The sequence below is a fragment of the Aricia agestis genome, chromosome 16 (assembly GCF_905147365.1).
Source record: "Aricia agestis chromosome 16, ilAriAges1.1, whole genome shotgun sequence".
Taxonomy (NCBI): Eukaryota; Metazoa; Arthropoda; class Insecta; order Lepidoptera; family Lycaenidae; genus Aricia; species Aricia agestis.
This window is the reverse complement of record NC_056421.1, coordinates 10,878,659-10,896,734: the sequence shown is the minus strand read 5'-3', so window position 1 is coordinate 10,896,734 and position 18,076 is coordinate 10,878,659. Positions and strand designations below refer to the sequence as shown.

At 38.5% G+C, this 18,076-nt stretch overlaps 1 protein-coding gene across 1 annotated transcript in view; it reads right to left on the bottom strand.

Moving 5' to 3' along the window:
- Positions 1-18,076, bottom strand: part of LOC121734856 (interference hedgehog-like) — an 87,804-nt gene that overhangs the window by 3,850 nt on the left and 65,878 nt on the right. The window contains exons 8-14 of the mRNA XM_042125493.1: positions 16,389-16,519; positions 15,271-15,358; positions 14,438-14,544; positions 13,107-13,225; positions 10,688-10,844; positions 8,066-8,266; positions 7,392-7,581 (exon numbers count right to left, since the gene is read on the bottom strand). Of these exons, the coding sequence (XP_041981427.1) occupies positions 7,392-7,581; positions 8,066-8,266; positions 10,688-10,844; positions 13,107-13,225; positions 14,438-14,544; positions 15,271-15,358; positions 16,389-16,519 (993 nt within the window). The remainder of the gene's footprint in view (positions 1-7,391; positions 7,582-8,065; positions 8,267-10,687; positions 10,845-13,106; positions 13,226-14,437; positions 14,545-15,270; positions 15,359-16,388; positions 16,520-18,076) is intronic.

Here is an 18,076-nt window from a genome sequence, read left to right as displayed (position 1 = left end):
TGTGACAGCAAGCGTGTTATTGCAGCTTGACAGTTTACGGCGGCCATATTGTTTTGCTTTACGAGCCACGGTCACGGTCTGCGGCCACTTTGTTATGCCTCCAACAAGGACGTTGTAAAGTTTTTAGTGTTTGTCACAATTTGACTCATGAGAGCTTATGAGCATAATAATAATAAAACATTTATTCAAGAACTTTGGGCATTACACCACACTACATTACAAAAAAAACGAAAACACAGAACAGTTAAAATGATGTTGACATGGGAATACAAAACAGTAGTCTATAATATGTACTGTAACAAGCCTAACTAAGAATGAACAAAAAAAATAGCAAGCAACAAACATTTCAATCATGGGCGTACCGAGGGGGGGGGGGGGGGGGGGGGATCTGGATCATGTCTACGTCGCTACTAAATATATTATCTAGTACTTTTATCTATAAAAATCAAAAATTAGGAAAACTAATTTTTGCCATTTGTTTACAATACAATATTTTTACAACTATACTGTACTCGGCGAAACATGGCGGTAGCGGTCATTGACTCCCTGTCAAAAACTTGTCATTTTCTATACAATAGCCGCGATTGACAATATCTGACAGTTCATTGTCAATCGCAGTTTATATAGAGAATGACAAGTTTTTGACAGGGAATCAATGACCGCTACCGCCATGTTTCGCCGAGTACAGTATAAAAATTATAAATTTTTTATTCTTTATAAACACCTAGCTTATAAAAAATCTGATTTGCCCCCTCCTGGCCCAGAACCTGGGTACACCCATGATTTCAATCATAACTTAGCAAGCAAGAGTGTTATGGGAAGGTAGGAGGTATAATGCTCAAGCCATTGAAATGGAGTCCACTCAGGTAAAACGACTATGGATAACCACATGATATTCTGTGGATCCGAAATGTCAGGCGCAAAACAGACCACCCAAGGCTACAGTGTTGCAATTTAAAAATTTAGCATGATTTGGGATTATGATTATTTTGTGGTTTATATGGTAAACATACAAAATAAATTCGTATCGCGTGAAACGCAATTTTTTTCGTGATAACAACCATGTATTTTCCGGGACTAAAAATCTGTCCATACTCTATTATCCATCTATATTGGTCCAGCGGCGGTGGCAAGCACCAGTTTAGGCTCCTGCCTACCTCTGTCAGTTTGTCTGATGTAGTTTACAGACAGGTGGGCACAGTCTGGCACTTAAAATATCAGAAAAATTCACTGAATGATTCTGAAAAATAATCTTAGCGATAATACAGTATGTGATTTGAAAGCCTAAATTCAGGTTTAGATGCTAACCGCCGTACTCAGAGACATTTAATTATGATTAACCTACAATTTAATGAAGAGTTTGACAGATAATGTATGGAGCTTATGTCGAAATTTTGAATAATCATAATATTAATACGCGAACAAAAAACTTCGTAACCCTTTTTACGAAAAATGGGAAACGTAGGTGCATTTATATGGTGAAGGAGTGCATCGAACTAATATTATTTAGAAATTATGCTTTTATCATACATTTTTTAACAAATAAAACGTTTCACACACTACAACACACACACATAAAAAATTACCGATTTTTGAGTGACAATCCTATACATACGAATTATTTATGGTTGAAGTCTGTTGTTTTTTTTTTATGAAATAAGGGGGCAAACGAGCAAACGGGTGACCTGATGGAAAGCAACTTCCGTCGCCCATGGACACTCGCAGCATCAGAAGAGCTGCAGGTGCGTTGCCGGCCTTCTAAGGGGTAATAGGGGAGGGTAGGGAAGGGAATAGGGGAGGGTACGGAAGGAAATAGGGGAGGGTAGGGAAAGGAAAAGGGTAGGGGATTGGGCCTCCGGTAAACTCACTTACTCGGCGAAACACAGCGGAAGCGCTGTTTCACGCCGGTTTTCTGTGAGGACGTGGTATTTCTTCGGTCGAGCCGGCCCATTCGTGCCGAAGCATGGCTCTCCCACGTCAATGTTGACAACAAGTTGACGAATTGAAAATGGATTATAGTTCAACAAGTTGACGAATTGAAAATGGATTATAGTTCAACAAGTTGACGAATTGAAAATGGATTATAGTTCAACAAGTTGACGAATTGAAAATGGATTATAGTTTTTTTTATTGAATCTATGATACTACTAGACAATGCTTACACGGCCAGTCTGAGATCAGCTAAGTCCCAGAGATAAGAGTTGAAAAAAAATATGATAAAGTCAATATTTTTTACAAAATAGGTAGTAGTCCTAATGTCATTGAAACTAAGGTCGAATTTCGACCATTGGGCGATCTCTAGTTAATTACAATTAAGTAATTAATGCTCCACTCTGAGTACGGCAGTTAATTATCATGAAATCTAACATTACAAAATATCTATTGTCCAAGATACATGCATTATTATAGCGAGTTTACATTATTCAAAAAATTGATTGCTGCTGGAATAATGTAATCTGTAGCTGGAATGCAGTGCATTCCAGGTCATGCCAGTAGATTCCAGTAGCAATCCAGCATTGGATTGGATCATCGGATTTTATTCTGATCATTTACATCATCTGTATTTTTAATTACAATAATGACCAAAAATCAGTAACTTATTATTGTAAACGAGCTCTTGTAAGCTTTTGAAGCGTTAATTATTGAAACCCTTAATTATTTGATAATTAAAATTAAACTGTGTCTTATTTAAAGTAGCTTAATTAAAATTTAATATTTGTATCATAAATAACGATTTCAGGATTTCGATTTACGGTTGATAGATATTTTCTACTATTATACAATCAACATAATTATTAAAACTTATTTACCAGCGAATGCAATAAGAGGTCTATCCTTACTCTATACTTTATGTATAGAATAAATCCCATCAAAAACATCCTGTTAAAAAACCTAGTCTCGCAACTCAGTTTTTATACCGTAAAAATTTATGAGATCCATGCAATACCAAGTCGGTTAATTTATTCAGTCCCTACCTAGGGAACCTTCTGTCTCAAGTTATTACGTAAGTTATTATCATATCAATATTAAAAATCTTTTACATTTTAAATAAATAGATCGACTTGGACATCGCATGATTAGATTGTTTAGTATAATTATTATAATATACAGTATCACACAGCACTACAGGACTGCATCAATCGCATGGAGCGCAATAGACTAAACAATCTAATAATATAATAATTATATATATATAAATTGTAAGATACATTGTGTTTTCATGCGATGTCCAAGTCGATCTATTTATTTAAAATGTAAAAGATTTTTAATATTGATATGATAATAACTTACGTACTAACTTGAGACATATTAAGGTCCCCTAGGTAGGGACTGAATAAATTAACCGACTTGGTATTGCATGGATCTCATAAATTTTTACGGTATAAAAACTGAGTTGCGAGACTTGGTTTTTTTACAGGATGTTTTTGATGGGATCTCAATTATTTTTGTAGAGTCCTACTTTTCTCCTTTTTGGTACCTTTTACTACTATAAATATCAATAAAGATTTTTATAAGAAACAAATAAAACTAACAATTAATAATATTATAATCATTATGTATACAGGTTTACTATACTACTTGCCTTTCATGACTATCCAATATCCATACTAACATTATTATAAATGCGAAAGTGTGTTTGTTTGTTTGATTGTCCTTCCTTCACGGCCTAGCGAAGCCACCAATCGACTTGATTTTTGACGTAGAGTTAGTTGAAAGGTTGAATTGAACATGGAAAAACGTCAGGTTTCCAAATGAGGTTTACAAGAATATTCGTATTTTACGCGATTCTTGAATTCCACGCGAGCGAAGCCGCGGGCAAAAGCTAGTGCTTCATATATATTGATACCTATCCACAACTATTACTCCTTCGAATATATTATGTACGGAAATATCGATGGTACCGGTACAATGATTCATAAATTGCCATTAATGTAACTTTGTAATCTTATACATGTATATGGGATTACAAAGTTATTCACGAAGTTAGAGAAAGAAGAAGAAAACTGGACAGTAATTATGAAATGTTTATTAGGTTTTCCCTTAATTAAGACACTAAACACTAGCTAGATATCTCTCTACCGACGATAAACCGGAGATATTGATGGTACGGGTACAAATACAATAATTCATACACCGCAAATGTAACTTTGTAATCCTATACATTTATATGGGATTACAAAGTTATTTACGAAGTTAGTGTATCTAGAAAACTGGACAGAAATTTTGAAATATTTGAATTTTTCCTTGATTTAGACACTAAACACAAATTATATTCTAAGTTTGAAGGTTCTATGTCTGCTAGAAGTGCCTTAGACTTTTGGTGATCGGTCAGTCAGTCAGTCAGTCAGTGACAAAATTAAGAAACTTTAACAAGTTACAGCTCTTAAACTACTTGTTCAAATTTAATAAAATTTTAAATATACCGTGTTTATACAATGCTTGCTTAGCAACTGAAAATTCAGGCTTGTTGGTTTATCGACAACGAAGTTATAGGGGGTCAAAAAGAGCCTGAATTGGTTCGAGAAAAGTATGGTACGGCCGTGCCGCTTTTTTGTTCGACTTGGCGGGGGCACTACCGTGCCCCCAGATTATATGATACAGTCAATCCGTGGTATATTTTTTTTTTGACACGCATTAGCTTAGTCCACACTGTGCACTTTCATCTTCAATTTTCGTCATCAACTTTCATATTGGCGCATTCAATAATTGAATGCGTCAAGGAACGCAACGCCAATACTGTCATTTTTGAAGTTTTGGATACGGTCAGAGGGCATGCGTCGCGGTCATGCCTCACTTTCGCTGTTGACTGCGCTATAACGCATGCCCTTGACGAACAGAAAAAGGCACAAGCTAATAGCTATGTCCACACTTTCAATTTTCGTCATCAACTTATATTGGCTCATTCAATAATTGAATGCGTCAAGGAACGCAACGCCAATACTGTCATTTTTGAAGTTTTGGATACGGTCAGAGGGCATGCGTCGCGGTCATGCCTCACTTTCGCTGTTGACTGCGCTATAACGCATGCCCTTGACGAACAGAAAAAGGCACAAGCTAATAGCTATGTCCACACTTTCAATTTTCGTCATCAACTTATATTGGCTCATTCAATAATTGAATGCGTCAAGGAACGCAACGCCAATACTGTCATTTTTGAAGTTTTGGATACGGTCAGAGGGCATGCGTCGCGGTCATGCCTCACTTTCGCTGTTGACTGCGCTATAACGCATGCCCTTGACGAACAGAAAAAGGCACAAGCTAATAGCTATGTCCACACTTTCAATTTTCGTCATCAACTTATATTGGCTCATTCAATAATTGAATGCGTCAAGGAACGCAACGCCAATACTGTCATTTTTGAAGTTTTGGATACGGTCAGAGGGCATGCGTCGCGGTCATGCCTCACTTTCGCTGTTGACTGCGCTATAACGCATGCCCTTGACGAACAGAAAAAGGCACAAGCTAATAGCTATGTCCACACTTTCAATTTTCGTCATCAACTTTCATATTGGCGCATTCAACAATAATTGAATGCGTCAAGGAACGCAACGCCAATACTGTTATTTTTGAAGTTTTGGATACGGTCAGAGGGCATGTGTCGCGGGCATGCCTCACGTTCGCTGTTGACTGTGCTATAACGCATGCCCTGGACGAACAGAAAAAGGCACAGTGTGGACAAAGCTAATTGGCCTATAACACTTTCCCGTCACTGCCACACCTGTAAGCTAGGATCGAAAGCGGTATCTAAAAACCTTTTGATATGATATAAAATAAATCATAAGAAATTAGTAGGTAGAAGTATCGTGGGTTCATAAAAGGTCAGATATTTTTTTTATTTCGAAATAAACCTACAGAGCACTACTCGCGTAGCAAAAAAATCCACCGGACAAAGTTATTTGGAAGCGCAAAAAGAGAACAATACCTTCCTTTTCCAATCAAAAATATATACGTACAATACAGTACGGAATTGATTCCCGCTTTGACAACGGTCCACATACCATACTTACAAATAGTTACTTTTTCCAATATGGCAAAAGTAAGCAACGCGATGGAAACAAAAATCAACAATATGGTTCAAACGCCGTTTTTTGCCCACCACAATAACAATAATAATACACCTCATTTCAAGTGTGCCAAAATTCAGTTTTGGCACTTTCGCATTATTTATAAGGTAAGTAAGTAGTTAAAGAAATAAGTACAGTATACTGTACTTATTTCTTTAATAAGTATTGACTGATACTACTTCAGTAGTATCAGTCAATTCTGCGCAACAGTTGTTATTATTGCTTTATCTAAATTTTCCGAATGATTTATTTTTAGATACCTGTATTCATGAAAACACACTATAAACAAGGCAAAAATGAATATCGGATAAAACAAAGTGTGAATAAAAATCGATTTACAGTACATTTAGCATTCGTAATCGGTCGTTACTGATAGTCGTACTGACTTTTATTATACTATGAGCTTCCTTGATTCCAGAAAAAATATTTCATATGTACCATAGATCTACCGATTAAAATTAGTGTGAGCAAAAACCTTACAAAAAGTGTGCACAAATTTCAATTCTTATCAACGTCGTCTTATATTCAATCTTCTGAATACAACCTAACTAAAATACTATCATTATTTCATCGCACAGTATTCGTATGACGAAACTAATACTAATACGAGAACTTGCAGCATTGGGACGAACATTTAGTATAGAAACTTGGAAATTCTCTCGAAGAACGTTTGTATGGCTCGGTTAGGTCCTTAGCGAGCGAAACACATTCAAACTCTAATATTTTCGTATCCCTCAACAAAGAAAGTTTCCCTGCGGTTGTGTTCGTGTGAGACGCCGTTATAGTTATAATATCTTTGTTATAAATGCGAGCTCTAAGAAATTTTAATATTATGTAACTTGTATGTTTTAAAAAGAAATGATTACAAAAATCTCCTAGTTGGTCCTCCGAGCCGGATACGAAACACAAGCCAGATACATAGATATGACATCAGATAGATAGATGTCACATCCGTTTTTCACTTAGCGGTTCAGTTGAAAACCGGTGTCATGTGTTCAAGTTTCAACATAATATATTACATGGCCTAAGCTGAACTGGACCTTTTTTGGTCACATCTAGGCACAATTTGTCAAATAACTATACTCGTTTGTCTGCTTTTGTATATAATTGCGTCTTGTGTGTATTGAATATATTTTTTTCTTTCTTACTCTTCTTCTTCTTCTTCTATACGTTCTATACGTTATTTAAGACTTTGTTTGCTATTGTGGAGATGTAAATATTTTACGCCCTAACTATCCTCCACCGCTTCCGATTTTATATTTAGATCGATTCATAACGCAAATAACAGAGTGTCGAATTTATTGGTCCTTCGAGCCGGATACTTACTGTGCGCGGTGAGGCGGCGCGCGCGGCGACACAGCAGTAAAGCCAGGGCTAGCAGCAGCAGCAACGCGACAGCACCCGCCACGCCGCCCGTCAGCAGCGCACTCGGCGCCCGCTCTGCTGTCGGCGCGCTTGTGCTGCTAGCGACAGTGACGCTCGCGTTGCCGGACGATGAGCGTTGTGTTTTCGCCACCTATATGATAGAAAGTTTCATGTTTTTTTTTCTAAAATAAGGGGGCAAACGAGCAAACGGGTCACCTGATGGAAAGCAACTACCGTCGCCTGTAAACATTTGCAACATAAGAAGAGTACAGGTGCGTTGCCGGCCTTCATGTATCAGCAATTCAGCAGTTACAAGTTGGCTACAAATTACAATAGGTATTTTAACAGTGACGTACTCGGGCTTTAATAACATATTTTCATATGTGTAGCAAAAGTAATCAAGCATTTATCTTAACCAGACGACTATATTATTTCAGTTCATTTGGAGTAAAAAAAACTAACATCCCGCTAGACTATTCACTAAAATTAATCATAAAATGGCGCTAAACTATCTTGTTGATAGTTTAGCGCCATTTTATGATTAATTTTATGGCGTCAAATCAAGATGGCGTCTCACCAAAATGGGGCTAAACTATTCATCAAAATGGCGCCCTATAATCAAGATGGCGTCTTACCAAAATGGCGCTAAACTCCGACGGCGCTTGAGCGGTGTACGCTTGTATCTTCAACTCGTACGCCGTGTCCGAGGTCAGATGATCTAACACCAGTGTCCTTGCGTCTCCTCCCACGGTGACCTTCTCGTATGACCCCGCGGAGGATACCGCTCGGAAGTAAACGTAGAAACCCTCCGCTTCAACTCCACCGTCGCTGGACCACTGGAAAAAGACGTCATGTTTATTTTAGGCTAAATTTCATCAGGGAAAATACTTCGCACGCCGCACGCGCTGTAATTTTAGTGCGTATTTAGCGTCATCTAAAATTTTCGAATATTATTATATCGCTTTTTCACAGAGAACAGACGAAATCACAGGCCAAGGCAGAAAAATAAATTTAAACTTTTGAAAACATATACTAAATAACATAACACTAGCTATTTGACCGAGCTTTGCTCAGTATTCGATGAAAATGACATTTTCTTAAAATGATTCCTAGCTAGATCGATTTATCGCCCCGAAATAAATATATATATATATATATATATATATATATATATATATATATATATATATATATATATATATATATACAAGAATTGCTCGTTTAAAGATATAAGATAAGATAACTACTAATTATTTACGCTCTTCGTTGCGCTTACATAAAACAGCTGACTATTCATTTGCATCAAAGCTACAAGTTTCTGTGAGTTTAATGATCCCAGAATAAATGTTACTTAATTAAAATATGTTACTTTAAAAAATAGCATGTACTGTCTAAGAAATAGATTCAAAGGCAGTTGACAGACCCACGTCATTTGGTCGTTATGTCAGTTCAATGTACCTAATTACCTATGTCCACACTGTGCACTTTCATCTTCAATTTTCGTCATCAACTTTCATATTGGCGCATTCAATAATTGAATGCGTCAAGGAACGCAACGCCAATATTGTCATTTTTGAAGTTTTGGATACGATCAGAGGGCATGCGTCGCGGGCATGCCTCACGTTCGCTGTTGTCTGCGCTATAACGCATGCCCTTGACGAACAGAAAAAGGCACAGTATGGACAAAGCTAATCGTGATCTGTCTACTGAGTTTGATAGACCACCAAATTATGCAGGTCCGCCGTCTATCTATGAATCGACTTCTCTGATAGTATGTCGCCGCAAATACTCATAACGTCGAAACTCTTTTAAACTGTACTGACACGACACGGTATTAACTGAAAGCCCGCCTAATAAAACCTTTTTAAAAGGCCGAAATGTATTTCGCGCGTTTCGTTTCATTTATTCAATGTCTAAACAATGACAGTGACGTCGCTCTGTGCAGTAATTGAATTTATGCTCCCCAAACTATTTCCTGACACTTTTATGGAACGTATTTTAAATTGAAATTGAATATTTTTTGTACCTGGAAAGTGACCTACCACCAATTTGGCGTATATTTCCGCTTGACGAATCGTAAATTCAGATTTGCCAAATGTAACCACGGTTAGTGGTTTTCGACAAGTGTTTTTCATACGTCATCTGTCATTTTTGTAGAGTGTGATGGCGTTTTTACACACACACAAACATTTAGGGAGATCGCAGACGACAGACTTTTTGTGCGATCGAGTCTGCGGTGCCCATACAGTCGGCACGGCCGGCGCTGCCGCGATCTCTCTTAGAATTATTAAAACTTCGCATGTACTTTTGTGAAATTAGTTACAGGTTTTATTAATTTTCTTGATCAACAGAACCTAATAATAACTTTTACGAAATTGGACATGAAATGTGTAAGTTTGTGCGTTTAGTAAAATATGGGATTCTATACGACCTGTAACATCTACGCTATTCTTTTTTTTTTTATGAAATAAGGGGGCAAACGAGCAAACGGGTCACCTGATGGAAAGCAACTTCCATCGCCCATGGACACTCACAGCATCAGAAGAAGTGCGTTGCCGACCTTTTAAGAGGGAATAGGGTAATAGGGGAGGGTAGGGAAGGGAAGGGAAGGGAATAGTTGAGGGTAGGGAAGGGAATAGGGTAGGGTTAGGGGATTGGGCCTCCGGTAAACTCACTCACTCGGCGAAACACAGCGCAAGCGCTGTTTCACGCCGGTTTTCTGTGAGAACGTGGTATTTATCCGGTCGAGCCGGCCCATTCGTGCCGAAGCATGGCTCTCCCACGTATATATTTAGCGACATCTTTGTTAAATCCCATACATTGTTTTCGAACCTAACGGAACCCTATTACTGAGAATTCGATGTCTGTCCGTCTGTCTCCAGGCTGCATCTCAAAAACCACTATAGCTAGACTTCTGAAATTTTCACAGATTGTGTATTTCTATTGCCGCTATAACAACAAATACTAAAAATAAAATGAAGTTAATATTTAAGGGCCGCTCAAATACTAAAAATAAAATGAAGTTAATACAACAGACGTAATTTTTTTGGTAGGCACTTGAAATTTTAAAATTTTATTTGTACTCTAGTAATTAATAATAAAATAAAATTAAATATTTGAATATAATAAATATTGGGCTCCCATACAAAAAACACAATTTTTGCCTACTTTCGCTCTACAGCGGTACGGAACCCTTCGTGTGCGAGTCCGACTCGCACTTGGCCGATTATTTTTTGCAACGTGGCTACTTTACTCACAGTCCAATTCAGCTGTATGCTGTGCGGAGACAACGCAGTGGCCTTGTCCAGAACCGGCACCTTGGGTTTCTGAAAGCCACCTCTTTGAAGGTAAAACTTGTTGCTGCTTCGACCCATCTTGTTGTCTTGGTTGGAATAGACCGCTGCTATTCGAAATCTAGAAAATACCACATATCAAATATTTAGTATATACTTAATCAAAGCTTTAGTCATTGCTGAGAAAAATCGATATCGCTACAGCCAAATTATATCTGTATGTGTGTGTCACTGTAAGTTATGACTATTTGTCGGCTCAGCTAGACATAATCCGACCAATTTCTGTGGGTCTACCTACAAATTAAATTCTCTGATAGTACCTACATATTTGTTTTATAGATGCTAAGCGCCTAAACGACTGATATCCCATGATATTATGAGATGCTAATTATATACGGATTTATTGTTGGGACAAAATAAGTAATAGGTATTAATTCGGAGCCTAAGCTTAGTTTTCTAAGCTCATGTTTTCTATGAGAGGCCGGGCCGGCCTCTTATAGAAAACAAGCAATGTAAAACATATATCCAACACGGTTTTTTACTTTATCGCGGCGTCTACTTAACGTAGATCCGCCATCTGGTTACAAATCTCTGATTGTATTTAGAGTGCCGGAACCATTAATTTTCCTTTTTACTACAGCGTAGTTGGATAAAGATTTGCTCCAAACAGGTAAACAACACAGTTAATATAATATTTTAATGTCATTATTATAATTTCAGTCTCAAACTTCCTAATTATTTCCTCTACGGTAGCGTAATTATTTGCCTTGTACAATATCATAATAAAGGCTTCCAAGTTAAATTAGTATTTCTCTCGTAACAAAAACAACCTGCTGTTATTTAAGGCTGTCCGCGTACGTCAAATCGCATGAGTGTCATGACACTCATGCGATTTGACGTACGTGGATTGGCAACTTAAGGGCATGTTGGCAAATGATGAACCAGTACAAGCAATTGCGAATCGAATGTGTAGAGAGGCTTCCCAATAATAATAATTATTATTATGACCCAAAGTTAAAAAGGACCTTAAGGGTGGGTTGCACCAGAGGCGTTGTGTGGGTTGCACCAACTTACTTTAGCTATAACATTAACTTTAACCATAGCAAAAAGTCAAATGAACTGTCAAATGCCTAGTAAAAGTCCATAATGGACGCCATATTTGACGATAACCTTAACTTTAACTACGCCTCAGGTGCAACCCACCCTTAATAAGGTTAAGGTTATCGTCAAATATGGCGTCCAATGTTAACTTTAACAAGAGATTTGACAGCTGTTCATTTGACATTTTGTTATAGTTACAAGGCCTCGTCGCCGGGCAGAGGCCTTGTAGTTGTAGGGGCACCGACCGCGACAGCGATATATATAAAATTTATTTTTTATATCATCAGACACAAGCATGGAGACAATTCAATACTTAAATGACAATACTTTTTTTTTTGAGGTCCGTGAAAAATTCTTAAAAGAGATTCGTCAACAAAAGGTTTAAGAACCGCTGTCCTAACACACGAAAATTCATTTCCACCTTTTTTACTTATAACCAACTACTAAAACAAGCTGTTAAGGCATCCGAAAACGTATGTCATTACCGACACGACGTAAAGTTTCTGTAGTAAAACGTACACGTAGTTTTACGGCGGTGAAAGAAACACACAAGTATGTAAAATGATTTGCGGAGCTCCCGAACTTACTTTAACTAGATTCGTGCTTTCTTTACACGAGTGGTTAAACGTTTTAGTTATAAGTAGCTTAACTAAGATAAGGGTCATATAACACGGAGACGCGACGATGCATGAAGTTTGTTTTGTTGGAAGAATTTTAAATAATTTCAATCTTACGCAGATCTGCATAGAATATTTTATTTCAGCATCTACAAGCACCATCGAGTCGTATTAATACTTGGTATAGGATAGTGATCGATGATGGCAAAAAAATATGTTAAATTTTGACTGAACAACCAAGTACCACGACATTAATACGGAAATCGTAACGCTTTTATTATTTTCCCTTAAACATAGTAAAAGGAGGGGAAGTAAGTTATCTTCATATAAAGGCACCGCGCGCGGCTTGTATGTGTGCGCCATAGTATCAATGCGTCGCCACGTACGGCATACAACAAAATCTCGGCGAGTTTTAGAGGCTGGTACCGTCGAGATTTTGTTGTGTGCCGTACGTGGCGACCAAAGACTTCTATTTAAAGTTTAAATAGAAGTCTTTGGTGGCGACGCATTGATACTATGGCACACACATACAAGCCGCGCGCGGTGTCTTTGTATGAAGATAACTTACTTCCCCTCCTTTTACTATGCCTTCAAGCTGCTTTGGAGGATACCGGTTTCCTATAAGGTCGTATCCGGTCGACCAATTCGATCCGAAGCATACTCACTTGTAATATCTGTCCGGGATAAGTCCATCCACTTGGAAGGAGTGTATGTATGAGGCGATGTCGGTGTTCGCGGTGTGCCATTGCACGTTGCTGTTGTTGGACACCTCACGGTATTGCACCTGAAATGACAATCTCTTTATCCTACAAGGATCTTTACGCAAAATCAAAACGCCATCTTGTAAAGCGTTACAAGATAATATGTATTTGCTACTTGCAAATGCCATTGCAATGATCTAGTTCTAGAGAGATGGCACGATTTTACAGTCCTACAGGGATCTTTTGAAGCAAAATCACATTCTTGTTAAAAGCGCGACTTGAGATACGTCTGCTGCACTTTCATGCGTCTCCTTAAAATGCCTTTTGAATCAAGCAACTGCTGTCTTTTTAAGTGACTGAGCTGACAGGGGGTGGTGAAGAAAAACTCTTCACCACCCCTTCCCACCCACCCACCAAAGGACAAAAAGATCCATGTAACATTGTCGCAGCCGACTGGTTTAAATAGCCGTTCAATCAAACAGCTAGCCCTTTGACTGAACAACGCCATTCAATCACACGGCTATACGTCGTTTAGCCGACTTGTTGACTACAACGTTCAACACTACAGCTAGACAACGCTTAGCCAACTGGTTTGTTTTTGTTTTGGCGGGGGGCTGCGCCCCCCGAGCCCCCCTTTTATTTGACGGCGGTCGCCGGCTGCTGCCGCAACACGCTCGCTGCGCTCGCTCGTCTCCCTCTGCGTTGTGGTCTAAGTTCTAACCTAACCTAACCAACTTTTGGACTTTCTGGATTGTGTTTGTTTTTGTTTTAACGGGGGGCTGTGCCCCCCGAACCCCCCTTTCGGGGGAGGCTGCGTCCATCCATTTCATAATCCCGTAATTTCTCCTCGAATATTTGTTGAAATTTTAATTCACTCTTATGTGCCTCCACAATTTTTGTCTCTTTAATAACACTTGTAACTTTTATTAACTACTTTCTTTCCGAAAAACAACCACAAACACCAACAAACACCTGCTAGTTGACGCCATATTGTAAATAAAACGCACCTAGCGCCGCAGCGGTGCGCGCTGAACTACTTCAATTAGATGGCGGCTTTTGAATCAGCTGTAGTGTTGAACGTTTTGAGCGACTAAAATATTCAATATAAAAGCTAGACGTGTGATTGAATGGCGTTGTTCAGTCAAAGAGCTAGCTGTTTGATTGAACGGCTATTTAAACCAGTCGGCTGTGACATATAGATTATAAAAAATGTAAATCTATCTGTTTAGAATAATTTTACTTCTACAGGAACCTTATGCCAATGTCATAAGGACTAGTTATCCTAGGTAAGTTACCTTATAGAAGAATATAGGCAGGCCGTGGTTAGCGTGTGTCCAGGACACCATGACGCTGTCGTCGGACAACCGGGTCACGTTCGGACGGGAAGGCGGCACGAGAATCGCTGGAAATTATATTACTGTTATTCTATTTAACCCCCGACGAAAACAGAGGGGTTATAAGTTTGCTGTGTGTCTGTGTGTATGTGTGTGTGTGTCTGTGTGTCTGTGTGTGTGTGTTTGTTCTTGGCATCGTAACACCATAACGCGAGAACCGATTTCAATCTAGTTTTTTTTTTTTGTTTAAAGCTGAAATGTTCGAGAGTATTCTTTACCATGATTCATCATCAGCTTGCTCACTGGAAAACGGAGGTTTTATTTAAAACTAGATGACGCCCGCAACTCCGTTGCACCTGGATTGGTTAATCGCGCGGCAACCGTATATTTTTTCCGGGAAAAATGTATCTTTTGTCCTTTCTCGGGACTCAAAGTATGTCCATACCAAATTTCAGCAAAACTTTGGCATGTACAATATTAGTATGTATTTCTCAATTTATACTTCTTTAGAGAATAATTAGTTACGAAGATTGCCAAGCTCCTTTGGCAAAACTTAAATATTGTGGTGTACACAATATTTAAGTTTTGCCAAAGGAGCTTGGCAATCTTCGTTTGATGAATGAACCCGAAAAGATGGCGCGATGAGCTGGAGGCATACCAGCCAGGCTGGCCAGCGGTGGCGCAGGAGCGAGCACAATTTTACTGGTGGGTAAAAGCCTCCCCCAATGTCTTCCACATTGGGGGAGCCTTTTACCCACAGTGGGACATCATAGGCTAGAAAGAATGAACCTTACCTTTATGTTTCCTTGTATTTTTCCTGTTGTGTCGTTTTGGCGGTTGCGACGGTATGTACAAAGTTTTAGGTGCTTCCACGGAGAATTCCTGCATAGAGATTTCCAAATTTTAGCAATTACAATTGGTCGGATTATAATTTAACTTGTTACAAATAAAACGACACTCTAATGATTCCGAAACTTTAATTTTATGAAGATTTTGTCATAAATTCTACATTATTCATAATGTAATCGTTCAATACTCCCGTGCAGCCGTTATTAGAGACAATATTCAGGTTAGGCAGCAAATGTAGTTCACCTAAATTATTAGGGTGACAGTTTCATTTAACCAAGTTTTACTTTTTTAAGAAACACAGGTTTAACAAGCCCTTGAGTGGAAATATAGGTCACACTTGCACTCAAGACGCCAAGGTGAAAGATATAAAAGAATATTGCAACTGGATGAAACCGAATTAAACAAGATTACTATCTTTTATTGAGGTCAAATTTATCCTTACGTTTTTTTATTAAATAAGGGGGCAAACGAGCAAACGGGTCACCTGATGGAAAGCAACTTCTGTCGCCCATGGACACACGCAACATCAGAAGAGCTGCAGGTGCGTTGCCGGCCTTTTAAATGGGAATAGGATTACAGGGTAGGAGGTAAGAAAGGAAATAGGGAAGGGAAGGGTAGGGAATTGGGCCTCCGGTAAACTCACTCACTCGGCGAAACACAGCACAAGCGCTGTTTCACGCCGGTTTTCTGTGAGAACGTGGTATTTCTCCGGTCAAGTCGGCCCATTCGTGCCGAAGCATGGTTCTACACGAATACGTATACTCAGTTTCAAAGTTCCTCATACTGACATACCTTTATCTCTTCCTCTCACTTTCTCTCTCTCTTCCTATTTCTGCCTGTCCTTGTCTCTCCCTCTCTATTACTCGACACTAACACTTTCTCTATTATTGCTCACATACTCTATGACTCCTCATACTCAATATATCTTCCTCTAACTCTCACACACACTCTCTTATCTCCTTTCTATCTCACTTTCTCCTTCCCCTCTCTCTCCCCTCCCCCTATTTCACCCCCCCCCCCTCCTCTCTTCTCTCTCTCCTATCTCTTTTTCCTTCCCATTTACCTGATCAGAGATCTGCACGGGTACCACACTCAGTATGGCCGCGTCGTACGCACAACCCAGGTCGTTGCAAGCGAAGCACTGGACTATACCAGCATGCCGCTTCTCCACACGGTCTATGAATAGATCTGAGTCTGAAACAATGAAAAAATAAGTCAGTTCACATCATGACGTGACATGATGTTCGCGAAGGAAAAATAATAATCGGCCAAGTGCGAGTCGCTCGCTCACCAAGGGCGTACCGTTATAGAGCAAAAATAGGCCAAAAATTGTGTTTTTTGTATGGGTAGTCCCCCATATTTTTTATTTTGTTTTATTAATTAATATAGAGCACATATAATCAAAGACTTTGCGAAAATTTCAAAAGCCTGTTACCATTATTGATATCGAGCAAAAAAGGCCGAAAAAATTACGTTTGTTGTACGGAAGCCCCCCTTAAATATTAATTTTATTGTTTTTAGTATTTGTTGTTATAGCGGCAACAGATATACACAATCTGTGAAAAATTCATGAGTCTAGCTATAGCGGTTCTTGAGATACAGCCTGGAGACAGACAGACGGACGGACAGACGGACAGACAGACATCGAAGTCTTAGTAATAGGGTCCCGTTTTTACCCTTTGGGTACGGAACCCTAAAAATGTATATTTTGTTCTTTATTTGGTATTTTACAATTTGACAAACATTTACGGGCGCACTTGGAAATGTCTACGGACTGTCAAATTATTCATTACATGAATGCTAAGTAATCATCAATCCTCTCTGAATGCGGTCGTAAATCAGTAGCAAAACGGTGATTTTTAAAGCACACTCCCAATGCGATGACAACGATATATTTTACCTAGATATCTTTTTCTTAGTCTTTTATCAATATAAATGTACTCCCGAGTCCGGAATTTCGTACGCTCAGCGGAAATCGAGTAAAACTTGTTATTTACGTGCGAGCATACCGAGCGAATATTTTTTGCTAACAAGATTATAGTAATGCATCATCGTTGTGTGTTTTTGTTTAGAATTGTTAAGAGGAGTCCACACCGCCCTTTTTTCATACAAACGTTGTCCCCTGTTTCCTCCTTGGATAATGCTAGTAGAGTTATAATTTTTTTCCTGAATATCTACGGCCACTAATACAATGTCCCTTAGCCCCCTTACTAATAAATGCTGTATAAGCTTTGAATAGTTATACAGTGATTTGTCTTCTTCAATCCAATTAAAAATATCACTTGTGTGACAGGAACAAAACACTGTATAACTATTCAAAGCTTATACAACGTTTATTAGTAAGGGGGTTAATGTTTTCTTTTTTTTTTTCATAATTTAATTATTAAATAAGATATGAACGTTCAAAAACCCAAAAAAATGGCCAGATTTTCCGCTGTGTTCCAGAAAACAGATTTAGTTAGATATTACAAAAAAAAGTAAAACATAGGAACACAGCTCAAGCCTTTCTTTAATCTTTAATGAAAAAAGTACTTAAATCGGTTAAGTTTTGGAGAAGGAATCAGGGGACAACGAATCGTAGATTTTCTGCATTTGTCTCTATCGCGTTCTGCGGTATAGGCTTGAAGTAAGGGAGACAGCTATAGATATTACACGTACTTTTTTTTCATTTCTCTAGCCCCTGGTGTATTCTCTTAAGCATTAAGCCGTGCTAGGTGCTGGGGAACGCTAGAGTCGTGAATAGGATATAGT